Source organism: Balaenoptera acutorostrata, chromosome 9 (assembly GCF_949987535.1).
Source record: "Balaenoptera acutorostrata chromosome 9, mBalAcu1.1, whole genome shotgun sequence".
Taxonomy (NCBI): Eukaryota; Metazoa; Chordata; class Mammalia; order Artiodactyla; family Balaenopteridae; genus Balaenoptera; species Balaenoptera acutorostrata.
In genome coordinates this window covers 55,481,716-55,508,945 of record NC_080072.1, presented here as the reverse complement: position 1 = coordinate 55,508,945, position 27,230 = coordinate 55,481,716, and the positions used below count along the sequence as shown (strand labels likewise).

At 37.0% G+C, this 27,230-nt stretch overlaps 2 protein-coding genes and 1 long non-coding RNA gene across 6 annotated transcripts in view; 1 reads left to right on the top strand and 2 right to left on the bottom strand.

The window, feature by feature from the left end:
* LOC103017345 (uncharacterized) overlaps positions 1-9,923 on the top strand; it is an 85,130-nt gene extending 75,207 nt beyond the window's left edge. The window contains exon 4 of the long non-coding RNA XR_452151.2: positions 9,158-9,923. This is a non-coding gene — a long non-coding RNA (uncharacterized LOC103017345). The remainder of the gene's footprint in view (positions 1-9,157) is intronic.
* UVRAG (UV radiation resistance associated) overlaps positions 1-27,230 on the bottom strand; it is a 312,724-nt gene that overhangs the window by 90,688 nt on the left and 194,806 nt on the right. The window lies entirely within an intron of this gene.
* Positions 17,004-18,403, bottom strand: LOC103008043 (tomoregulin-1-like). The gene has a single exon (XM_028161881.2). It carries the CDS (start codon positions 18,267-18,269, stop codon positions 17,484-17,486), a length of 786 nt encoding a protein of 261 aa, XP_028017682.2. The 5' UTR covers positions 18,270-18,403; the 3' UTR covers positions 17,004-17,483.

Genomic DNA, 27,230 nt, shown 5'->3' with positions numbered 1-27,230 from the left:
AGGACTGCTCAGAAAGATTTGAGGAAAACCAAGTGCCTCACCAGAAAAGCACAGAGAAAGTGTTAATTTAAGAAGGAAGATATCATCAGTAGTCAAATGCTGCTGACAGTTCAAGCAACGGAGACATGAAGACATGTCTACTGGATGCAATTACATGAATTCATTGGTAGGTAGCTTTGGTAATATGGTAAACACAAGTTTAAATGAAGCAGTGGGAGATGAAGGAAGACTGGTGTGAGTTCAGGAGTGACGAGGTGAGGAAAGGGAGATGATGTGAAGTTTGCCACAATGAGAAGAGAGCTCAGTAACATGGTGAAGCATAGTGGAATGCCCTGAGAAGGTGAGAGGGAACAGGGTCTCCATCCTACAGGTGGTGAGAGCACAGGAGAAGGGATTTGCCTTGGATGGCAGGTGGGCCAAGTCTCCCATTATAACAGGAAGGATGAAAGAAACTGATCACTATGGAAACAGTTTATTCACTCAACAATTCTTCACTGAACTCACACTGTGTGCCAGGTATGGTGCTAGGTGGTGGGGATACAAGGGTGAGCAAACACAGACAATGGAGCTTAAAGTCCAGTGGAGCAGACATGGCTCACATAATCGCACCAACAAATACATAGTTTATAAATGAAGTACTCTGAAGGAAAGGAACACTATTCCAGAAAAGAGGTGGACAAAAAGACTGAGAGTCAGGGAAGACTTCTGCGAGAAAGTGACATTTTAGCTGAGACCTCAAAGATGAGTAGGGGACTTCCCTGGTGGTCCAGTGGTTAAGACTCCATGCCCCCAATGCAGGGGGCCCAGGTTCGATCCCGCATGCCGCAACTAAAAGAGCCCGCATGCCACAACTAAGACCCAGCACAGACAAATAAATAAATAAATAAATATTTAAAAAAAAAAAAAAAAAGATGAGTAGGAGCTAAGGGAAGGAATGTTCCAACTAAAGGAAGCAGCATATGTAAAGAACCACTGCAGGGGTAAGCATGCTGCTTCATGGAATTAAAAGGACAGTATAGTTGGTCTGAAGGGAGTTCTGGCGAGAGAGGAAGCTAAAGCTGGATAGGAAGGTAGACTATGCAGGGCCCTCTAGACCATGTCAGACCATAGTCTGATTTTTTTTCCTAAGAGAAATAAGAAACCGTGGAAGGACTTTAAACAAAGGTGTAACTTGCTTAGATTTTCATTTGATACATTCCTTCTTTAATTAACCCTTTCTCCTTGAACTTTGCTGACAATGACCGATATGCATTTTGAAAAAAAATATGCTGACTGCTGTGGAGAATGGTTTACAGAAGGTGAGACGAGCGTGTTGCAGTAATCTAGGTGAGAGATCACGGTTGCTTAGACTAACGTGGTGATATTAGAAATGGAAAAAAGGAGACTAAGTTGGAAGACTTTTAGGAGATAACTCATAAAGATTTGGTTATGGTTTGGAAGTGAAGGATGATGGATAGAGAGGGATCATGAAGAACTCAATGTTTTGTTTTGCCCAAAGGAATGAAAGTTTGATCAAATGGTAGAACAACTTCAACAAAGAAATGTAATAGAACTGCTGAGCACTACTGAGAGCCCAGAAATGGTAATTAATCATGAGTTTATAATGATACTATTGCGTGACTCTCTACACATCTGCTTGGATGCAGCAGTTACAGAGAAAATGGACAACAGGGCTGTAAGAATGCCAAAAAGTCACGGGGGGCGGGGACAAGACAAAGGTGTTACTAAAATAATGGGCCATATAATCTAAACTAGATAAAAAAGCCAGGTCTGAAGGTCACCAAGAAGAACAATGAACAAGAGGCTAACACACAAGCTGAAGGAGCTGAGGTAGTCATCAGAGAGCAGGATGCCTGAATCAGATTCTGGATGTGGACTGAAAGAAATGATGATGTGATTCAGAGAGTAACCAGGGGAGTAGATAAAAACTATGGGATGCAAGAGATCACTGGTGCCAAAAGATCAAGAAAATGAAAGGCTAGGGTGTTGAATGAATCACCCACTTGTGTGTTAGTGTCACCCATAACAGCAAGATTTTGAATAGAAAGAGAAAGACTGTTTCTCTTTCCTATGTTACCTGTTTCTTGTTTCTCTGTTGCCAAAACACATGATGAGTAATGGGGTTATAACTGAGGGACCGAAAGAGTGGTAAAGTTGAAGAGCATTGTCTCAAAGGAATAGGTTTTCGTATGTTTGCTTTGCCCACAGGGTAAAGAGGTAAGACTCTAGAAAAACCAACAAGAGGAAGAAAACCCCAATCTCATCTCCTGAATCTGAATACCTACTAGCACATAAGAAAATTAATAGCTACCAAATGGGTACTCGTGAGGTCCTCAGGGAAAATTCAAATTCAGTTAGGGCAAGAGATAGGCTGAACTCCCTGAGAAGAGCCTGAAGATACAGGAGAATTTGCTGATTATACAGATGCACTTTCAGAGGAAGCAGCTGGGGGAATAGAGGGCTGGGTCAGGGTCCACAAAGGAGAGGGCATTTTGAAGACGATGGAGATGATTACAAAAGGTTTTGATGTGTTTCGATGGAAGGTTGAGGTATTCCCACCTGGTAGCTTCTATTTTCTCTATAAAGTCAGAAATGGGATGATTTATCAAGAAGGAAAGGGAAAACTGGGGATGGGGAAAAAAGAGAGAAGGTTTAAGACGGTCACGTGGAAGGAGAATCAGATATCTAGGATGTATTAGTCCAACTGAAACAGATGACTTGAATTTACAGTGCTCCGATCTTTCCAACTGTTTGATTTTTTTCCCATAGGTAAGTGGGTTACAGGTAAGGATGATGGGATAAGAATATCTAGGATATTGAAAAGAGAGAAGCTACAAGCATGAAGCCACTAGGGTAATGACAGTGGCCTAGCCAGGGCAGGAAGATGGGGGCAGTCTATAAGGAGGTGCATAAATCTGCAGAGATTTTTAAAATGATAATAAAATGGGTTAAAAACAACAAATCTAATGCCTAATGCCAGTGATAAAATAATCCTCCCAGAAAAAAAATCTTTTGTTGGTCTAAGTTCTAAACAATTGCTGCAGTGACTGTTTGATTTCTATATGTATGCAATCTTCAAATCAGGATGTTTTCATTATGCATATGCTAATAAATATTATATCAACACGGAAGTTAATTCAAAGAACTCCCAGCTTTACAGTCAGCCCAACAAAGTGGACTAAACTACACACTTCCAATCTGATTAAATTTCAAATGGTTTGGAATCTTCGAAGCTTCCTTTGGACACAGTTTGTGTCCCCAGACTGTCTGGTGTAACATATTCCCACATATTCCCGTGTTTAAACAGTAGGTTCAAAATAAACAATGATAGCAATGTGCAATTTTTCTTAGTTCCGAATTATTTTGTTTCCTGGTGTAGTTTTAGATAAGGTTATTCAGATACAAAAATATTTACAATCAGCCTTGAACAAGGTACAGTAAAATACAAACCTTTAAAATTGCTCCCTGAAGATGGGCACACAGAAACTGTTCAAAAGAAAAAGTATATATATGTATATTTTTTTCAATAAAAGAAAATTTTCTGCTTTTCTTTTTTGGCTATTATCATCTGTTTCATGTCATGATTATTACTGAAAATACTTTTATCATATAGAGAAAGAGGTGTTGAAAATGATCTACTCCAAGTGTCAAAACACTAGGTACATGCTACTGAGAAGTGGTTTTGAATTGACATTACCTTCTCTAGACCCAGAGACATGGGAGGTAGAAGAAACAAGTCTCCTCTTGAGAAGGCTCCAGGGTAAATGATACTTTCAGAAGAGAGCCAGTGATTTTACTTACCTCTAGCAGTTGTATACTACAGATATATAGTAAAGAGGCTGAAGACTTGTATATATTATAGTCACTGAAGAGGGGTTTCAGAAAACACAGAGGAAAGGTCTAGGAGGGAAGTGAGGAGAGAGAGATAATAGATCAAAGGAGAAGCAGCAAACAAAAGATAACAATGTTGAAATAATTCATGGGCAGAGGGTGACAAAAGTCCTTATAAAAGAGTAAGAAGAAGAGTGATCTTCCCCTCTCCTCCTTTGGGGAAGGAAGAGAGAGAGAATGTATAATAGGAAATCATATACAGCAGTGAAAAAAAGATATTAAATTTGATATAACAGGTAATAAGATGCCATCACAAGTTTTTAAAGGAGAAATTACGTAATGAAAAGATTTACATCAGACTATTCTCTTTGCCAATATTAAATATAGTTCTTTAGACAGAGCTGTACTAAAAAGAGAAGGGAATTTCAGGGAAATCGAATTCCAAATAATTTCAGTAAGAAGGTTAAAAAAATCCCCATTTTTAAAAAACTTTGTAAGTTGCAGGGTTGTGAAAATTGTTAAAGAATTCAGAATCAATTTCCCTGTAGAAACCTTCCAGTTTTTCCACACCCTTTTAGTAACTGTTGAAAAATATTCTACAGGCAAATTTCAGTGAACAGAGCAAAATTAAAGGATGGAAAGCGTGTCTATTTTAATAGTCATTTTTATAAAATAAAAATTCTGCCAAGTAAATCAAAATCACATTCCACAATATTAACAGCCATCCTGCATTTGCCCAGGTTTAACAGCACCTGTTTCCCACAAAAATCTGTAAAGGTTTTTTTTTTTTTTTTTTTTAACTACAATTAAGCGTGCAAGGTGCATAAACCTACATACTTGGTAATGCCAAAAGATGTTTCCATCTGGAATATGAATTTGGAAGAAAAACTGCTCACCATTTTAAATTTCTACTTCACAATGTGTGCACATAATATAGATTTGCTTAAATATATCAGTGCAACTAATGGTATATGCTCTGTAAGCCACTTAGGTGCTCAACCCTTTACATCAAAGTTATTTATTTAATTATAATACCTATTTCTGGGGGGAGAAGAAAAGAAAAGTAGAAGGGGGATTTAGGTGTAGGAGTTAAGCTTTGAAGTCAGAAAGGCATAGACTCAGGCCCCCAGCTTTGTTACTTATTTGTAGTGTGAACTTGGGCATACTACTCTGAACCTGTTTTCAAATCTCTAAAATGGGTTTAATAACACCGATCTTCCAGGACTGCTTGTGAGAATTAAACTAAACAAAAAAAAAGCGAAGACCCAGCACAGTTACCAGGATACAGTAGGCATTCAATTATCATTATTACTATGCGTCACCTCCCCAGTACCTATCTGTAAGTGCCACAAGAGAAGATACTATGTTTGCTGTACATTAATAGCAGGCAAGGAGCTCCAGCACCAGAGTAAAAGAGCCAGTGAGCACTGCCAAAATAACAACAGGGATGCTGATGCTGGATTTTATTTACTGAGTATCTATTATGCATTAGGTATTGCACTTAGCATACATTATCAATACAATACAAGCACTTGTCCTATTATAGGCACTGTTATTGAGGTGCCCAAGGTCACACGGTCTTACCTAACACTCAACTACAACCAGAGATCTTACCCAACTCGACCTCACCTCTGCCCCAAGTTGGGATTAGCTATTCCTCTCTCATAGAACCCTGTACACTCACCAACGCAGGACCTTTGACACTATTGTAATTGCGCGTTTATGCCTCTGTATCTTCCACAAGAATGGAAACTGTTATTAATACTGTATCCTAGTTCCTCGAGCACAATGTCTGGAACATTTTTACCTGTTCAATGGAGGGAGGAGTAAATGTAGGGATGAAGTGGTAGAGCTAGAATTCCAACTGGTGCCTTTTGACTCCTCATCTTAAACTAATTCTACACCATGGACCCAAGCCCCACCCCCGCCCAGTAATAATCCCATTTTGTAAATCTGTATTATTTTGTAAGTTTTACTTAGTCAAGATTTCTATAAAAAATCTGTGGGATTTCTTCAACTCACAAATGAGATGTTCATGAACCAAATTATTACCAAATTTCACTGATTTCATAAGCTGGCACCTTGAAAACAACCAAATCTAGCTTTTATGTGGCAACCTTTTGGGTTTAGTAAGTCAAAAAGGCAGCGAATGTTGACACCAATAACTATAGATCTTATTAAAGTCCAAAATGCAACTCCTAAAATCCTAGTAACAATATTACATACATTTATTACTTTGGAGACTTACATAAAGCAAAGCAGACAAAAAGCTTGGCAATAAATCCACACATTTTTGAAATATCCGCTTAATTTCACTAAATTGATTTTTCAATAACTGTGTGCATAAATCTGTTAACTACCTAAGTTTAAAGGTTAATTCAAGGTCATCTATCAGAAAGCCTAAAAACTTCTACCTGCTTTCTAGATGCCAAAGCTCAAAATTGCATACATAAGTTAGCTAAAGTCAGTGTTCGAGAATGAATAGGCTGTCTACAAATTCCATATATTCAGAATATATTTGAGAAAGCTGTATTTCAATTATGGAATTGCAAAAGGAATTACCTCAACTCATAATTTTACCCAATTTCAGCACACAAAAAGACAATTTAAAGGCCCTTAAAGTCATTCTGTTTAAGTATGGATTTCACAGGAGGAGGAAACGAAGAATCATTGATCTGGGAGCAACCAATGCTAACGCCTAGGTTGTCATAATCAATCTGCTTTAATTATCAACAAGTTTTTCCCATTTCTGACCAGTCATTTAGAGCTGACCTTTGACAAGTACTTACAAGTCAGCGAAATCTCATTTTATTTTATAGCCTCATATTTGTTACTGGGCTAATCTTTACCTGTTCTACATCACACAACAGCTTACATATTTGAATGGCCCAGCAGTAAATTTCCATGGTCCCCCTGGGTCAGTCAGATGTTAGCTGTTAAGTAAAGCTAAAAGGATCTATGCTTCATAAATTTCCTTCAGGGTCCACATTTGCTCTTACAGGCTAGGCTTTCAAGCCCAAACATCTTTATAGCTATGTGCAGTGATTTATTAACTCCTCCTTGTTTTTATCCAAAAAGATCAATCACATATGTATCAATAAGCTGGTGTGCTGGTGACTGCTTTTTATTGTACATATAACCACCTGCCTTTAATACAAACTTGAGTCTAAAGCTTTTGTAAACTCTTGCGGGATTTTAACAACCTTCACCTGTTTCTAATTTGGTACAAAACATATGGTTTAGCTCTGCTATTTTGTTCTAAGCCAGCCTTTCCTCTTATGGACCCAACAATATAAAAGAAAACAAATCCAGAGCACAAAAACCTAAATTTGGAGGATGTTACACACACACACACACACACACACACACACACACACACACACACTTGGCCCATTACTTCTGAATAGCAGTTTTGACATATAACAGGAATAAATTATTATTTAGTTTCCTTTTTTATTTTTTAAATTTTTATTTATTTATTTAAACATCTTTATTGGAGTATAATTGCTTTACATTGTTGTGTTAGTTTCTGCTGTATAACAAAGTGAATCAGCTATATGTATACATATATCCCCATATCCCCTCCCTCTTGCGTCTCCCTCCCACCCTCCCTATCCCACCCCTCTAGGTGGTCACAAAGCACCGAGCTGATCTCCCTGTGCTATGCAGCTGCTTCCCACTAGCTATCTATTTTACATTTGGTAGTGTATATAAATTCAAAATGGATTAAAGACCTAAATGTAAATTATTTTATAGTTATGAAATTATTACATTCCTTGGCAAACAATTAGATGTGTCCTACATTACTCTTGAGGTTTCTAAGAATTATGTTCAAACTGTGAAAATGGCTGTTTAACCTTAGGACCTCAAAAAAGGTAACAGCCATACCTTTTTTGCCTGTGAGGTTACGGAAGAGAGTTCCTATCTTTACATTCAGGAATCTACATTTGGTCAGGTGAAACCAAGGTTTTCTTTTCTCTTTCCTTATCCCTCTCTAAATTAGACCAAAAGTTTAAGAAGAGGCAGGGTGCCGGCAGAGAGAGAACCACCACCTAACACAACATGGTAAAGTCAATACTAAAATTAAGAGTGTCTGGGTGATAGGGCAGGGAGGAGTAAATCCTCAGGAAAAAGTGACTAACAGAAATGTCTAGGAAAGGCAGAGAAGTCAACATAGCCTCCCACGGCTCTCCCAGACTCTTCTACACATAGTTACTTTTGCAGTCATGGTGGGACCTGACAACACTGGCCACAGCTGGCATTTAATCTCCCATTCAAATTCCTCTCATCCTTTGAGTCCCAATGCAAATACTCAGTCCACTGAAGCTTCCCCCCAAGTCCCAGATCAGAATGGATGGTGCTTTAAGATTCATCAGTATTTATCCTCCGTTTGGAAGCAGGTAATCACATTACGGATTTGCTTTATAATCATATATTTACATATCTCTCTCTTGTACAATAATCTACATAACAGGCACTGAATAAATGTTTGTTGAATTGTATTAAATTGGTTTACAAATAAAAAGGTTTTGTATAAATAAAACATACTTAAAAATTAATGTTTATTTATCGAAAGAATACATGTACATGGTTTAAAAAGTCAAACTGCTCTACAAACTTGATGGTAAAAATATTAGTTTACATGTTTCTTAGGTAATACCTTACCTCTACCTCAACTCCTAAACCCCTGAGCCAACAATTCTCAATGCTTTAAGCTGCTTTTTAAAATATTTACCCTACGTATACATAATTAATATTTTCTATTCCTGTTTCTTGATTCTCTGGTTTTAAAAACAATCCATTGACAACCTACTGGAAAAGATGAGGATTTCTCTCTCTTACACATTGCTTCCCCATCTCTTCCCAAAACAACCACACTTCTTCCTCACATTCTCTCAACAGAGTCAATGCCACATTTTGGGGGAATTCCCTGGCAGTCCAGTGTTTAGAACTCAGCGCTTTCAGTGCCGGGGCCCGGGTTCAACCCCTAGTCAGGGAACTAAGATCCCACAAGCTGAGCATGGCCAAAAATAAACAAACAAACAAAAACACATTCTTTGGTGAAATCAATGTGCAATGTTACAGTATTATAACTACGTAACTATTATTTTGAGTAGAGCCATATAATGAATGATATTTATATTTTCTTTCTTTTCATCATTGGTTCTTCCGGGATTTAATTACCATCTAATTTCTTCATTTGTTAAATTTATTGATGTACCTCTAATTCATTCTCTGACTCCCTGAAAGCAATGAAAATTCCCTCAAAATATAATTAAATACATCAGATAACCTTTCACTCTTTCTTTGTCCTCCTGCTCTCTAGGCCAGCTGAAGAGCTGACCTTCTACAATTTCCCTTCACCATCATCCTGAGATCCCCCTGCTTCTCTGCTGTGCTGGATCCCTTCTTTTCCTTGAATGATGTTTTACTTTTACTTGGTTTATTCCCTTGTATTAATAGAGCACATCTTCCAAGAGTTTCCTAGGAAAGGTACATAGGGAGATTTTTTTTTAAGGACCTCCATGTCTGAAAAGACTTTTCTACCATGTATTTGACTGATAGTTTGGCACATATAGGCACACCTGGTTTTTACTGTGCTTCACTTTATTGTGCTTCGCAGAGACTGCATTTTTTACAAATGGAAGGTTGTGGCAATCCTGCATCGAGGAAGTCTATTAGTGCCACTTTTTCCAACGGCATTTGCTCACTTCACCTCTCTCTGTCACATTTTGGTAATTTTTACAATATTTCAAACTTTTTCACTATTATCATATTTGTTATGGTGATCTGTGATCAGTGATGCTTGCTGTTACTACTGCAAAAAGATAACGAATGGCTGAAGGCTCAGATGATGGTTAGCATTTTTTAGCAGTATTTTTTCATTAAGGTATGTACACTGTTTTTTAGACATAATGCTATTGCACACAACAGACCACAATATAGTATAAACATAACTTTTATATGCACTAGGAAGCCAAAAAATTCGTGCGATTTGCTTTATTGTGGTGGTCTAGAATCAAGCCCACAGTATCGCCCAGGGATGCCATATATAAGCCAAGCTTATAGAAATAATTTTCCCACGGTATTCTGAGGGCACTGTTCCATCACTTTCTACCTTTCAGTGTTGCCTTTGAGCAGTCAGATATCACGATTCCCATTCCATTGTATTTTTCCCCCTCTGCAAGGCTTCAGAATCTTCACTTTACCTCTAGCATTTCGAAATATCACAGTGCTTGGCACTCACTGGGCTCCCACAATCTGAAATCAAGTCCTTCAAATTATTAGAATTTTTCTTATGTTATTTCTTGAATAATTTCCTACCCTCTTGTTTTCTCTTCCTTTTCTGTACTCACCATTAAATGAATGTTGGATTATCAGATATTTGAAGAATGGCTCTGATTTCTTACCTTTCTCTCATATTTTGAATCTCTGCCTTTTGTATTTTTTCTTTTTTTTGAGCTTTCCTTAACTTCACGTTCCAACTTTGTCCTGTTTTTTTTATTCCATCATTTTACTTTCTGAAGCTTTGCTTGTCTTTTAATGAACACTCGTTTTCATACCATCTTGTTCTTGTTCTTAGATGTAGTACTTTCCCTTGTCTCACAGAGCATATTAATAGTCTTTAAATTTTGCTTTTTATAAAAAGTCAACTTTATTTATTGAGGTATAATTGACATATAACATTATATTAGTTCAGCTGTACAACATTAGATATTTATGTGTTTTTACTTTTTGTTGATCCCTATTCTTTCTTCCCTTCACATTTTTTTGATTATTTATTTTGGCTTCTGTATCTCGTGTGAGAGCTCTCCCCAAATATCTGATGATCCTTGGCTGACCATTCATTCATTCACTCATTCATTTATTTAGTTTTTGGCTGTGTTGGGTCTTTGTTGCTGCATGCGGGCTTTCTCTAGTTGTGGTGAGCAGGGGCTACTCTTCGTTGCAGTGCGTGGGCTTCTCATTGCAGTGGCTTCTCTTGTTGCAGAGCACGGGCTCTAGGTGCGTGTGCTTCAGCAGTTGTGGCATGCGGGCTCAGTAGTTGTGGCGCACGGGCTTAGTTACTCCGTGGCATGTGGGATCTTGCCGGACCAGGGATTGAACCCGCGTCCCCTGCATTGGCAGGCGGATTGTTAACCACTGCGCCACCAGGGAAGTCCCTGACCATTCATTTTTAAAAGTGAGGCACTAAAACAGTGATTGATGGGACTCACTCATTCCCAGAAATACCCCCAGAGAACTGGCCATAACTGTGACACAAGTTTATGCACAAACCAAGCTCTGGTGATGGAACGGACTTACTATGATTGGTAAAAAGCCAGTTGTAATTTACTGCTGGGGGCTGAGCCCCACCTTCCATATAGCAAATGAAGAGAAAGAATAATTAACAAAATGGAGCTCTGCTGATAAGTAGGAAGCCAAGAATGGCTGTGGGTAGACAAGCAACTGCATGTGCCATGGCCCCTCCCACAAGCTACGAGCTTTATAAATTTGGTGAACATCTGTATATATCACTTTTTATACTTTTAAAATACAAATGTTTAAATGAACAATGAGAGATCATGTATATCATTCTGCAACTCACTTTTCCCCTCAGTACTGTTTTTTAAGAGGTATTTTTGCTGATATACATATGTAATGCATTTCTTTGAACTCCTAATTAGTACTCTATCTTATGGTTATTCAGACTTTACTTCTCTACTTCCTTACTGACGAAGATTTAGGCTGTTTCTACTTTTTTCTAATTTTTGCCCTCCTTTGAGCAAGTTTTTCTAGTATGAATACACTTTCTAAGTATGTCCCCACTTTACTAGATTCCTCCAGAATGTTGCTGCTGCTGACCCTAGAGAACAATGTGTAGCTTTGGAAGTAAATTTGACCTGTCTGTGACTCAGGTTACACATCAATACAAGGGGAATAATAACAGCATTAATCTCATACTGCTATTGTGACTATATAATTTTCAACAGTACCTGAAACACAGTAAGAGCAACTATAATTTTCTGAGTGATTACTATTGTTGTTATTACTCTTTATATTCCTAGAATAGAGTACAGAGCCTATTCATATCTGTCGTGGGTTTTTTACTGTGTGCACCTGGTTAAATAAGAACTATTTCCCAGAATACCAGCACATGTGTGGATCCAGGCTAGAGCTGAACAAAAATTGGCACGAGATTTGGAGAACAGAAGTGAAGCAGCAGCCATGAAGCTCTGAAGTGAATGGTGGTTAGACCCAGTAAGAGACAGACATGGGCTGCCTGCAGATTCCATCTGGTCTTGGTGCTCCTGTTCTGCATCTAGCTCTTGTTCCCAACTGCTGGTGCTGCTGACAAATAGTGACTCCAGGCCCACTAACAGATGCAGTGGTAACAGTCCTCCCTAGATGTTTCCCCACCTGCTCTCCTTTCGGGTTCCACTCGGCAGCTGGTTAGATCTTCCTTCCCACCTCCTGGCCTGAGCTGTCCACCTGCACCAAGCTTCTGAAGGGCTGGTTAGTGACTTTCTCTGATCCTCCAACTCCCCGTTTTGGATTCTTCTCCAGCTTCTCCCACAGTTTTGTAATATCTTATGCTTATAATAAATCCCTTATACCATAACACTCATACTGATTCTGCTTTCCTGACTGAAATCTGACTGATGGAATTAATATCCTTTCATAATTCTTTGAGCTGTTTCTTTTAACTACTGAACCAAAAGCTTTTTATATTGTCTGGATTCCATCCTTCTTTCTTTCCTTCCTTCCTCCCTCTTTCCTTTCTTTCTTTTGCTATTTACATGCTGAAGTTTTCACTCACTAACTTATAAAAGGAAATTTTTGTTTTAAATTGAATCTTGACAGGAAGAAGGGATTCTCCCATGATTTTCTGGACAAAAAACCAAAGTCTCCAAAAAGTATTTGGGTATCCTATTTATTTTTTAGCCAAACTAATTTCTGCTATATTTTCATAAAAATCAGAGTAGCAGAAGGCCTAGTTAAACCAGGTACATATATGTGTACATTCGTTTATTCAGATATTTTATGTCCTTCATTATCATTTTTATAATGTTATATATTTTTCATTGATAAAGGTCTTTCACATTTTTATTAAATATATTACGAGGTACTTATATTGTGGTCACTCTCTATTTGGTTATTACTGGTATATAGAATTTACTTAATTTTCATGTTGATCTTATATCCAACAAATGGCTAGTTTTCTAATTCTAATAGTTTGCAGATTCCCTCACAGCTTCTACATAACATTCATATCTGCAAAAGACAATTTTGTCCCTTTATTTAAAATATTTATACTTCATCTCTTTTCTCCATTTAATTATATAGACCAGGACCTCAAGCATAACGTTCTAAAATATTTTACTGTATAATAACTGGCATCCTTATCTGCTTTCTGACTTTAATGGAAATAGTTTCACTATTTAGCCTAATGGTTATTATAGGATTGATAACTATTCTTTAGCATTTTAAGGAAATTCCCTGCTTTTTCTAGTTTTCAAATAGTTTCTATAACAACGACTAGTACTATTTGCAATCATTTGAGGCTTTACCATGTGCCATATATATTTTACATGTACTGGCTCCCTGAATCCACCCAAACACCTTATGAGATGGGTACTATTATTATCTCCATTTTACAGACAATAAAGTAAAGCATTGAGATCAAGTAATCTGTCCAAGGTCACATGATGTAACTGTTTTCTATTACTATTTAAAAAAAACACAAAACATTTCTCAGATTAAAACAACAGATTATAAATCTTAAAAGTTCTCATTACAAGGAAAAAATTTGTAACTTTGTATAGTGATGGATGGTAACTAGCCTTATTGTTGTGATCAGCTCTCAGCATATACAAATATTGAATCATTATATTGTATACCTGAAACTAATATAATGTTATATGTCCATCACACCTTAAGTTTTTTAAAAAGCCACTCATTTATTAGCTCATATTTTTTGTAGGTCAGAAGTCCAGGCACAGCATAGTTGGGTTCTCTGCCCAACATCTAACAAGCATGAAATCAAGACAATACCATATACAATAAGTAAGAGTTTAGATTCAAACTCATGCCATCTGGTTCTACAGTTTATGCTCCTAATCAAAACCTATTATTGTCTTTCTAAATAAGTGTTGAATTTTATTGAATGCTTTTTCTGCACTTAGTAAAAAAACAACCACATGATATTTCTGTTTATCTGTTAATGAGTGAATTATGTGGAAGACTTTTTAGTGTTGAGCCACTGACTCTTCTCAACTGTTAGATTCAGCTTGCACACATTTTAATTTGTATTTTTGTATTTATGTCCATAAATCAGTTTGTCTACCAGTCTGTTTTTCATATTGTCCTGATCAGGTTGTTTATTAAATGCCTTCAAGGCAAAAGCTTGCTCACCTTATCTCTCTAGGTTCTCGCCATCACTCAGCTTTTGACCTAAGTATTCTTTATTTTATTGTCAACTAATAGATACATTTAAGATTCTTTTTTTTTTTTTAAAGTAAATCTCTTTTTTTTTTTAATACTTTTTAAAAAAATTTTATTTATTTATTTTTGGCTGTGTTGGGTCTTTGTTTCTGTGCGAGGGCTTTCTCCAGTTGCGGCGAGTGGGGGCCGCTCTTCATCGCAGTGCGCGGGCCTCTCACTATCGCGGCCTCTCTTGTTGCGGAGCACAGGCTCCAGACGCGCAGGCTCAGTAGTTGTGGCTCACGGGCCGATTCTTTTTTTAATCCTACATTTTCAGTGTTGGTCCAGATACCTATTCTATCATGCTCTGGAAACAGATCTTATTCAGTTTTCCCATTTCTTTTTAAATCAATTTTGTTATATTTTACATACTTTTTGCTAAAAAATTCCATTCTACCTAAAAGTTGTTCACAGTATGTTCTTATGATTTTTCAGTCTCTGTTGTATCTATAAGTGTCTCCTTTTTTGTTGTCATAATTTCCTCTCTGTATTTTTTTACTCAGCCACTTTTAAATAATACTTCTTCACTGCCATTCCCTCTAATCTCTATTCCTAGAATTCCTATTAGATGCATGTTGACACCTCTTAATTAACCTCTGTGTCCTATAACTTCTGTCTCATATATCTCTTTATCTCTCTGGGCTGCAATCTGGGTGACGTTTTTCATTTCTATTTACTATTCACAAATTCTCTCCTTAAGTGTGTCTAGTCTACTATTTATGAGGGTCTTTTTTTTTTTTTTTTTTAATATTTGTCTCACAAATGACTTTTATTTATTTACTTATTGGTTGTGTTGGGTCTTCGTTTCTGTGCGAGGGCTTTCTCTAGTTGCGGCGAGTGGGGGCCACTCTTCATCGCAGTGCGCGGGCCTCTCACTATCGCGGCCTCTCTTGTTGCGGAGCACAGGCTCCAGACGCGCAGGCTCAGCAGTTGTGGCTCACGGGCCTACTTGCTCCGCAGCATGTGGGATCGTCCCAGACCAGGGCTCGAACCTGTGTCCCCTGCATTGGCAGGCAGATTCTCAACCACTGCGCCACCAGGGAAGCCCAAGGGTCTTTTTAAAAAATACATTTTTCTATGTCTTTTGAGTCACAACTACCTATTTCTTTTTATTTTTTTATTTTTATTTTGAATTTATTTGGCTGCACCTGGTCTTAGTTGCAGCACACAGGATCTTCGTTGCATGGCAGGTGGGATCTTTTTAATTGCGGCATGCAGGACCTTTAGTTGCGGCATGTGGGATCTAGTTCCCTGGCCAGGGATCGAACCTGGGCCCCCTGAATTGGCAACATGGAGTCTCAGCCACTGGACCACCAGGGAAGTCCCAACAACTACCTATTTCTGTTTCATAAAATCTCATTCTTTTTTTATGGATGCTATTTCCTCCTTTGAGAATTCTGAAATTCTTAGAAGTCTTTTTTTATATTATTATTTCTATTTCCTTATATGTGTATTCTCCTATTTTTTGGCCTTTCTTCGTATGTCTGTGGATTTCCCCTTTGGGTTTCCTACCCCCCAGACGTTTCATAAAAGATTAAAGTAGAAAAGAGTCAACTGAAAGAGCTATAAACAATTTAACCCTCAGTAAGTGTATGACTCCTAGATGAAGAGAGAGTATCTATACTCAAATTGAGTTTTAGTGTCTTCCAGGAGTTCAAGTGTTTGCAACACAATAGAGAAAAGAGGAATATTTTACTCAAAAGACATCTGGTGAACATAATGATTAGCTGAGTTCTAGGAATCAATCTTTTTCTAATATTATCTGATGTTGCTCTGTGTACACAAGTGTACACTCAGGCACACCCATGTGTGAAATTCACGACAATGAATCATTTCTAATTTAATATTTGTAACCTTTTATTTCATTGGCTAGTTTTGAGTGTGAAAACACTGCTTATTGTTCCTCTGAATTAGTCTTGTCAAACAAATAGGTCCTGATGTCAGCATATTTTTGCAGGGAGTGAGGACTGGGTCATTTAAGCATAATTACATTATTTTCACTGGAAAAGCCAAAAAACTGAAATAGATATTCTGAACTAACAACTTTTAAGTTGGCCCTAAAACTTTATCTAAAAAGTACTTTCTAGTCAATAATCGGGCCTTTACTCTCAGTGACAAAATGACTGTTGAGACTAGTCCCAAACCACCCATCAACCAGCCATATCATTCTCTGCTCAAAATGAGATTGTCTTTCTTGCTCTCCCAGGGGTATGTCTGATGAATCTTGCAATGTGTTCATAAGACAAGGTAAAGAAAGGAGTGTTACTGAATAAAAGGCACAAAACAAGGTATTTTTATTATCTCTCAAATTAGATAATAAACTGAGATAATATGCTCACTTTCTTAGTCTGTATCTGCTCTATAAAAACATCTAGCCTTTACAGAACTGATTTTAAACTAATCATTTATTTTAAAAGGGAAAAAAAAGAGATGGTTTTAACTGGTTTTTTATAAAAATGATAGAGTAGGCTTCATTCAAATCTGTTTGTTAAACAGACTATTTTCACAACATCTAAATCTACTTTTCAGTGATCCGTTCCATCATTGCTACCATATACTTTTAAAAATTCAGAATTATTTTTTCAAAGAGAGAAATGATCAAATTCCAGTTCATACATCTTATAAATATTTTACATCTAACACACATAGCTTTACAGTTCATGCAACAGGTAGTGTCTAAAAAATCAGTTAATAAATCTCAAGAACACTGAAATGTCTAAACACAGTGTCTTCTAGATTTTTTTTGTAAGAAAAGTAATCTGTAAACATCTATACCTTCAGTTCAAGCTTGGTCATTTGCTGTGGTCATTGTGGAAGAAGTGGGTATGACTTTATAACCATTTGGAAGTGGTCCGTCTTTGCAAAAATATTACATTGCATGGGTAAAGAACAAGTCTTAGAATTACCATGTAGTACAAATTTGTGAAATCAATTTCTGTATTTAAAAACATAAAACAAAGACTACTAAACAGTCCAAAACTGTTGTAGCTGAATATTCTAAATACGAGCCAACAGTACTACACTAAAAATGTCCAGAAATAAGGCCTCTGAAATAAATATTTCCATTCTTTAAAAAAAAGACATAATAAATGTACATCACATGGTCAGTATACATATAAAAGTCATCAGTTTAAACCATTCTAGAAATATGTATCTGAAGTAAAATGGCCTAGGTTTTGCTGCTGTCGTCATCCTCTATTGTTTTTAGGGCATTTTCTTGTTATGCACATGACAACTGCTACTATAATGGCAATCTGTACAGCTCCAATGATTGCTGCAGTAAGAACATGAGTAAGCTTTTGCCTACTTGGCACGACATAGAGAATACTAAAGTCTGTCTTTTCACAGTGCTGTCCAGTGTAACCAGATTCACATCTATAAGATGCCTGAGTAGAATAAATGAATTCACATTTTCCATGGATACAGTAACTATTGAGGTTTTCAGGGCAAAGCATGTGGTTTCCAATATAAACATCTTCCCTTTGATCACTAGCATCTTTCACATCTGGTTGATATTGTAGTCCATCATTTTTCTTTCCGAACAAACTAGTGTCATCTGTGTCTGTGCAATGACCAAGATGCCTTATATCAATTTGTTCCTGTTTTATATAAGATGCTTCTCGAACAAAACAGGGATTGTTATAGGAACTCCCATCAGAAGCAGGCACAGGATTAAAACTGTATCCACTACAATCTATATTACATACACACCCAACATTCTCTGCATCTTCATCACACTCAGCTTTATATTTGCAAGGTCCACACTTGGAGTGTTTTCTGCGAACAACTCTCCCTGCCCCTTCCTCTTCTCTCTCTCCAGATCCAGAGCCATTATCAGAGTAGCATGGTCCCCTTGCTACTACTATTATCTCTTCCTGGTGCTTACAAGCAGCCCTTCTGAGAAAGCATTCATTTTGGTACGTGTCCCCATTTGATCCACAGATGGGAATATAATTTGTATGGCACATATACATAACTTCTGAGAATTTTGTGCTTTTTCGTTTTTTTGGCTGTGTCGAGTCTTCATTGCTGCGCTCGGGCTTTCTCTAGTTGCGGTGAGCGGGTTTCTCATTGCGGTGGCTTCTCTTTTTGCGGAGCATGGGCTCTAGGTACATGGGCTCAGTAGGTGTGGCTCAGTAGTTGTGGTGTATAGGCTTAGTTGCTCACGGCATATGGGATCTTCCGGGACCAGGGATCGAACCCGTGTCCCCTGCATTGGCAGGTGGACTCTTAACCACTGCGCCACCATGGAAGTCCCTGCCATTTTTTTTTTTGAATTTTATTTTATTTTTTTATACAGCAGCTTCTTTTTATCTATTTTATACATATTAGGGTATATACGTCAATCCCAATCTCCCAATTCATCCCACCAGCCACTCCATTAGTATAATCCAAAGACCTAGAAAAATGTCTCTCAGGCAGTACATAATTACTGAACATTTGATGAATGAATGAATAGGTGAGCAGGTTCATTTATGCGTTTATAATTCTGATACTATGAACCCTGACTTTGAATTAGCATTTAATAATACAAATACTACAAAATTGAGTTAAGTGTCTATTCCAAATTGCATGCTAAAAAGACAGGTAGGTTCCCCCCAAAATGAGAAAGGAAACTTCTTTCAATTAAGTGTGACCAACCTGTATCTTCTTAGAACAGAATACTGCTTATCATTTCCCCTAGAAATCTCTGAAGGAAAATAACATTCTATTTACTTACCAAATTCTTTTCAACCACCTCAGGAATCTCCCATTTTTTTATTTATGCAGAGACCACAAATAATATAGAAGCCAGAAAATAGTAAAAGAAAGTCTTGTATCTCCCATACAGAACACTATTTAACAAATTCAATATTAGGAGGTGACTTCTAAAAAGTTTTTCCTCTAGTAACTAATGTTTTAAAGTCAGAAATGACAAAATTATGCTACTGCAAACTCAAAAATAAATATTCCTTCTATGGAATATTTTACAACAGAAGTTGTCTCAGTAAATTCATTCGTCATCTACACATTTTAAAAAGGTTTAGTATAGCTGTCAATCAAACTCCAAGACACTTGCCATTTCTCATTAACTTTCCAACTGTATATTTATACAAACTAAATAATAAAATGCTCCAGTTGCTTACTGGTGTGTTCAATTAACTTACAGCAGTAAATTTCTATAACTAACTACCATTAACACTTCTAGTATTTCATCACTAGACTCTCCACATCATGAACCTGGGAGTCGTCATTTATATTAATGGGAGCTACTAACAAGCAGGATGGGAAGAATTAATTCTTTTGTAAGTCTTTTAAAAAGGTTTCCAATAATATAAATGAGTAGCACTCAAAATTCTTGGCATTATTATCATCAATATTTCCTCAAAAGTAAATATGGAGAACCATTATTATAAATCTAAAACTAATCAAGCAAGAACTGGTATATGAAAATTATATGAATTATGAGAAAAAGTAACCACCTGCATCAGCCCTGTATGAAAAGGAGATGCTGTATACAAAGAAACATGTATTCTAGTCTTAAAGGAAGTAGCTTTAAGAAAAAAAAAAATGGGGGGGCTTCCCTGGTGGCGCAGTGATTAAGAATCTGCCTGCCAATGCAAGGGACACGGGTTCGAGCCCTGGCCCGGGAAGATCCCATATGCCGCGGAGCAACTAAGCCCGTGCACCACAACTACTGAGCCTGAGCTCCAGAGCCCGCAAGCCACAACTACTGAGCCCACGTGCCACAACTAATGAAGCCTGCGCGCCTAGAGCCCATGTTCCAAAACAAGAGAGGCCACAATGAGAAGCCTGCTCACCGCAACAAAGAGTAGCCCCCGCTCACTGCAACTAGAGAAAGCCCGTGCACAGCAATGAGGATCCAACACAGCCATAAATAAATGAATGAATGAATGAATGAATAAATAAATAAACTTATAAAAAAAGAAAATTATGTTTCACTGTAATGGAGACCCTGAAAGGAATAGTACAAAAGGATAGAGTCACTTTAAAAAAAGTAAATACTAGCTATATAATTGTGAATAATTCCAATACAGAATAATAGAGGTAACCAAGAGATAATTTAATTATCTACATAATATAGACACAATAAATATTCATAGATAGCATATATGTAAAAGCTACTCAAAAGCCTAATATATAACCAAGAGTGAGGCTGTTAGGTTGAAGAAGGTTTGTGCAGATTTAACTGTATTTTCAAATTGCCCTCTGAAACAAACTAATTGAAACTCTCACAAAGGATAAGAGTTCCTTTTCATCTATATGCTCACCAAATTAGGTACTAAACAGACATTCGATTTTTGGCCAGGTTGATGGATGTAAAATGGTATCTCTTGTGGTGTTAATTTGCATTTTCCCAACTACTAGTGAGACTAGTAAAATACTAATGAGTATTTTTTCCTTATGTTATTAGATATTTAGTGTTTGTTCTTCTGTAACAGCTTCCTTATACACTATGTCCATATTTCTATTGGGTTGACTGCTCCTTTTCTTATTAATATATGAAGGTTTTTTTCCCCACATATTCTGGATCCTGACCCTTGGCTGATCTATGTGATACGAATCTCTTCTCCTGATATGCGGCTTACCTTTTCATTTTGTTTTTGTTTTCTTTTGTTATTAGCAAGTTTTAAAAAATGAAATCAAAGTTATGGATCATTTCTCATATTATGGTCTGTATGTTTCTGTGATTTATTTAAGAGATCCTTTCTGAATTAGAAGCCATGGACTTCTCAAATTTCTCATTTCTACTTATTATTATCACCCAGTATACAAATATTTACTGACTGACTATTATATGCAATGGTAATTTTATATAAATTCCCTCTTTTACTCTTCACATTTCTCTAAAGCCAGTGCACGGAGACTAGTGAGGCGAAATAAACTGGTTCAAGATGTGCTTGATACTGAAGTTCTTTCAGAAGAGTGAAATGGAAAAGCCATTTCTCCTTTCCTAAGTTTAGAAAACACAACTTTTATTATTCACATGCCAATATATATAGTTAATCCCTGTTAAATAGTTATACATGGAAGTGACTACATGTTTAAGTCAAATTAGTCATATATTTATTATAACCAACCTGTGATCCAGAACACTTTATAAAGATATATTACTATGCTTTGAATAAATGGATATATGTATATTGATATTAACCACTCAAAGCTAATCATCTTTGAAAGTAATTTTCATTTTTACATCAACTAAAGATTGAACTATTAACTTATCCCTCTTTTATTTATGCCTAAAAGAAAACTGCTGAGCAACCTGAAGTCACTCACCAGGCTGGGTGAGAAACTAGATGCTTTGGCCAATGGAAAGGTGCAATACCTGTTTTGTGCCAGGGTGTGTGTGCTTCTGTTGTATCTAGCCTTTGCTTGGGCAGCTCCTAAGCCTCTTCCACACTCAGCAGCTCAGATGTTTAGGGGCCATCTCCTAAAGCGTGCCTTTGCTGGCTGCTCAACTCATCCCCAAGTATTTCTAACATGACCCTTATAATGCTGAGGATGACTGTCTACTGACTTGCTCTCCATCCCTGATGCCACTTCAGCAGCTGAGTAATTTCACCTAATACCAGCAACTTGTGCAGTGACAAACGTGTACTAGTCCTCAACATATGGTTTGACTTCAGTGATGTAACTCTTTTGCAATTTAACTCTCCTGTGACTTAACTATACATGAGTTAACTCTCATATCAATTTTTCATTTCAAGGAATTAGAGAAGAAAAACTCTGAATACCAATTGATCATTTAATCCAATTCAGAAGTTACATTTGGTGATCTTGTAACTGTAAATTATTGTGGGGAGAGGCGTAAAAAATGGCAGTGAATAGAACTATCTGGTTAAAAGAATGATATAAATTTGTTTTACAATTACACTATTATCCAGGACATAAATGTTATTCCTAGAAAACTGTCTAAAGAACTATTATAATAAGATGCTTTGGGAAGTTAAAATAAGTTCACATCTACCTAAAAATAATTTTCTTATTCTTTCCACCCATTTATTTCTTCAGAAAACCAAAAGATTCCACAAATCACTTACAACAAACTCTCCGGCTTGATATAATTATCCTCATATCCCTCATTATTTGCCTACCAAAAAATCTAACATAAGAATTAAAGGAAAGAAAGATACTACTTTCAATGTAACATCAATAAAATTAAGTCTTATTTATTAGAGTAAATGATTAATTCATATCAGAATCCAAAGCATCTATGCTGTCATATGATACACATTAATAACAGACTGAAGAAGGACAGTCCATGCTACCTGGAGAGCTCATTGATGCTCTGGGGACCTCCTGTTGAGAAACACTGATTTCACATATTCTAATAATGTAACAATCTTTAACCCATGACATAGCCCACTATTAACTAAATATATTATTCCTTTACCTTCCCCGGTCCCTCAAAGCGTTACACTGAACCTCTCTGATTGGAGCACACTGCAAACCAGAAAAGCAGTAAGTTCAAGTTAGGGTCACATGTCAGAGTCATCTGGTTTTCTTTTTTATTCCACTGTCCCATTACATTACTGTATTTTAATTTAGTTGGTTGCAGAAAGCTGAGATGACAATAATACTAGAGAAGACTTCCTCATCCAGATAATAACATCAGCACTGTAAAACACACTTCATTAAAAACAACACACACAACAATATGCTTCCAAGTGTCAGAGATGAAATAGCTACACAATTACTTTTGACTCATTTTCCACATTTCCCCTCTCTCAGTGGACTGCCTAATCTCCATAAGGTGTTCATTTCCTGTTTCACCCAGCAACCACCTTCTGCATTTTTATTTTGTTGATTTCTGCTGCCTAAAATTTCCATGGGGATTCCTCATTTTAAAACACACTCTTTGCTCTCACTCCTGAACAGAGCCCCATTAGCACGGCTGCCTGTGCCTTGGATTACAAGAGGCACTGAAGTTAATAGCTTCCCATGGTCCTAAGGGAGTGTATGAAACAAGGATTGTCCTGGCCAGAGCATCTAGAGTTAAAACTATGGGCTAGAGCATAGAGTGTCAGATTACTTAATAGCATTTGCAGAAACTGAACATCCCTTTTGCTCTCCTAATTCAATTCAAAAAATATTTATTGAGTGTTTACACAATACAAGGCTCTCGGTAAGACAATGGAATAAATTTCATGCCAAGTAAGATGCAGTTTCTACACTGAAAATATTTCAGACAAGAAAAAGACAAATAACTCTAATACATCACTTGTATCACTGGGTTGTTGTTAAAATGAAATGAGAACATATATAAACATAATTCATTTCTGAGATACTATATAGAAAGAATTGTTCATAGGATTACAAAAGACTATGACAGTCCATCAAACTATGGGGATTTAAGAGAGACTTTACGAGGAAAGTTTTAGATAATAACGGAAGAGCTTTATGTACAACCACAATTAGGTTATGAACTGAGAGGGCACTGGGATAACTCTAAAAAAGTAAGTAGCGGGCCAGGCTGGGAACTGTTTAACTATTTGAACATGCTCTACATTCCTTTTAAGAATAAGGGTTTCAGCATTCGCTAAACTGATAGGTTCTAAAACACAGACACTTACTCGACTCATTAGCAGATATTAGGCAGTAAACTCCCTGAGTAGTTGAAGTAAGAAACAAGCCTTCAGACCTGCAACAGTTTTTTTTACCCAGTGCTCTGGGAAACTTCATTAGTCCTTTCCACTTACACCAATGACTGAAAGACGATGTACCTCGTGGCATTACTACAAAAAGAAATCTAGTACTATTCTACTGGGTTGCATTTTTAATTTTCCTTAACCTTTTCTTAGGCCCACCTTTCCTTTTAGCACCTAGAATTAGAAAGAAAAAAAAAATTACATGGCTGCCTGGAATTACTGTTGCAAAGCTCAATGTATACATAATAGTAGGTGCAAAATTTTATTGAGCATCTTCTGTGTGCCAAGCACTGTGCTTCATTTAAACCTCATGATAATCTAGTGGCATAGATATTATACCAGGTGAACCAAGACTCAGAGAGGACAACCTTTCCCCAGTTGCTCAGTGATTAGAGGTGAAGTCCCAACATAACTTCAAAGACTTAAGTGATTAAAAAACAAAAACAAACTCTGCCTAGTTTAAATAAATTGAGGAAAGAGAGAAGAAAAGAGAGGCATTTTGCATTGTACCTTTTAGAGGAAAAACAAATGTTAAGTGAACCAACTGATAAATGAGATTTAAATAATTAACATTTTCAATAAGAACACGGTGACTCCGCTTAATATATAGGAATTCACATCATGGCATTTTTCACCAGTGAGCTTCCCCTAAACCAGGAAAGGGGTATTTCAGTCTCATATATAGTCCCTTTTTGATAAATATACTTCTTCCATCTCCTAAATGCTTGCTTAAAAGTACTACACTTAACAATTGGACCATCTTCTGGGCTTGATTCCCTCAGGGGGCCAGATCAACGTGAAGGCTTAGTTAACTTATTTGACCTTACTTCATCTTTCAACCTCTTTCTCCATTTGTGAAATGAAGGGGTGACTCATACGACCTAATAATATTCTGACTGGTTTTAAAACACAACGTTTACAATGCTGCATGTACAGAAACATTTTTTTTCATCTTTATTTTTGTTCCACGGTGCACCCTTAGGTAGTTATAATGGAGCTGTACTATAGACATTTGGGAAAGTTTTCACATGAACAGAGATCTTTCAACTTAGGCCACACTCCTGTAATCAAGTAGAAAACCTGAAAGAACTAATAATTTTATCCATTTCAGCTGTATTAGTCACACTGAAAAATATTTGTTTGATTATACTTTTAAGGTGCACAGCAAGAAAAAATAGAAAACCAAAGCATTTGGTTCACCCTCTGCCTCAAGTCATCACAATCATTGTTCAATATAAAGGTCTGAGGTCTGAGTTCCTGACTACTTTAAATGCCAGCATCTGAGCAACAACATATAATAAAATGAAGATGAAGGTGACAAAAAATGTTCTAATTTATAGGATAAACAGTAGAAGAGTTGAAAATTAAGGCCACATCACTTAAGCCTAAGCATCATGTGAAAATCTCCCACTTCTGGAAGGAGGCCATCAGATTTAATTGGACGCCATGAAAGTAAACATGCTAATTTAGTGAAAACAGCGACTACTTCTGAACTCTCCACATTAAAACAGCTTGATTACAAACAGAAGCTGAGAATGTTTTTAGGAAAGAATCTAGAATTTTTAATATAAGATGTGTCAACAGGTGTTTAAGTATGCCTAAAGCAGAGAAGAATAGCAATGAGGAGTCAGAATTACAGTCTGAAAAATTTAGGTTTTCAATACATGCTAATGAAATCCCAAGGGTCAGTCACTATTTCTATAGAGAATCTGCTACTTATGCAAATAAAATTCAAAGTATTCTCACTGATTCAAGGAGACACCATTAGAAAAAATTCTCATTCATTTATTAACAGGTCAATGTGGCCAGGCCAAGAGGTAGGCTGAAGGAATACAGAGATAGGGCATCAGTCTGATCACTGCCACTCGGCAAATTCCTTTGTCCCTTCCCTCCTGGCAAAATGCAACCTGGTTATGCTGAAGGGGAAGCTCCATAAACATCCAGACATGCCAAAGTGGCTGCAAGGTGGCTCAAGTCACAGGCCTGGGGATCTGTCTCGCCAGCTCCTTTATGTATAAGTATGCATGATGGCCATATGCACCCCAGTCACAAAAAGGTGGCAGATCATTAAAACTGACCATTCCTTCTCTCATGAGCATGAGATCCACATGCAATGACTACAATCTGGGCCCATTATTGTCTGATTTTGGATATATCACAATGTCTTTGTACTCTAGAATTTGTTTCTAAAAGAAATCAGAACCAATAGGGTTAAAAAAGCAATTCCTGGGGTTTTAGAAGATCTTCCACAGGAATAAACATAAGCACAAAAAAATCCACAAAATGGGAAAAGCAGCACTACCATTTCTCTTGGTTCCAATAATTCCACTACAGAAAAATAGCTGACCAGCTTTTAGAGATCTGTAAAAACCTTGTCAGGGACAGGCCAGGAAGTTTCAAAAGTGCCTGCCAATTTACACCACTCCCTATTTCTCCTTCTGAAAATAAAACAAAAAATTTCAGACATCTTTTGAGGGCTTGAAAAAGCCAAATGCTCTGACCAGCTATGTCGTAGCTCAATCTATTGAGCTAGTCTATTCTGAATGTATTACCTAACAAGACGGTTAAGTAGCACAACAACAATGACCAACACATTTCATTTCAAAAATCACTTTAAAACCTACTTTTCAGTCCTCAGTGAAAAAAGAAATAAGGGGTAAAAGAACATTGCAGCTGGACTCTGGCTACATTCCTTCGTGTTTTGTGGTCTGAGCCTCAAAATGAAATGCAGCAAAGATTTCAGAGTTTCCCTTTACAGTGTGCAGGTGCACAAGTAATGGTTTAGGCAAGGCATCAGTCCAGACCTGGGCTTCAAACAGACCAGACAAAGGAAAAAACTAGTTTTTGGTGTTTTTTTCCCCCTTCTAGCAAAACTAGCTAAATAGAGCTTTGAACCCTAATATATCACATTCCAAAAGCCAGATGAAACAGGTAATCAGAGAGGGCAGAGGCCGAGGATTCCTAGGCCTATTACAATAAGCATAATTTATCCAATGAGTCATTTAATTCCTATTTTCCCATGAAGACCTGATTCCACCTAATACCCTGGAAAGGTTCACATGAAAATCGACACACTCAGGAGAAAAGAAAACCATGTCTAATCTGCTCTTTCAGTCATCCAGGCTAATAACCGAGAGGCTGATTCAATCAACAAGCATAATCAATAAATGTATTTGTATTTAGATATTTATTTACACATCTATGTTGTTCCAAAATGGATCTGAAGTGCTTTCCTGCCCAGTGAAAATATTTGATAGTTCATAAAATCTAAGACAGCATCAA

Bases quoted from the DNA above. Each gene is read 5' to 3' on its own strand.
- LOC103008043 (XM_028161881.2), bottom strand. From the start codon at position 18,269: ATGTATATGTGCCATACAAATTATATTCCCATCTGTGGATCAAATGGG.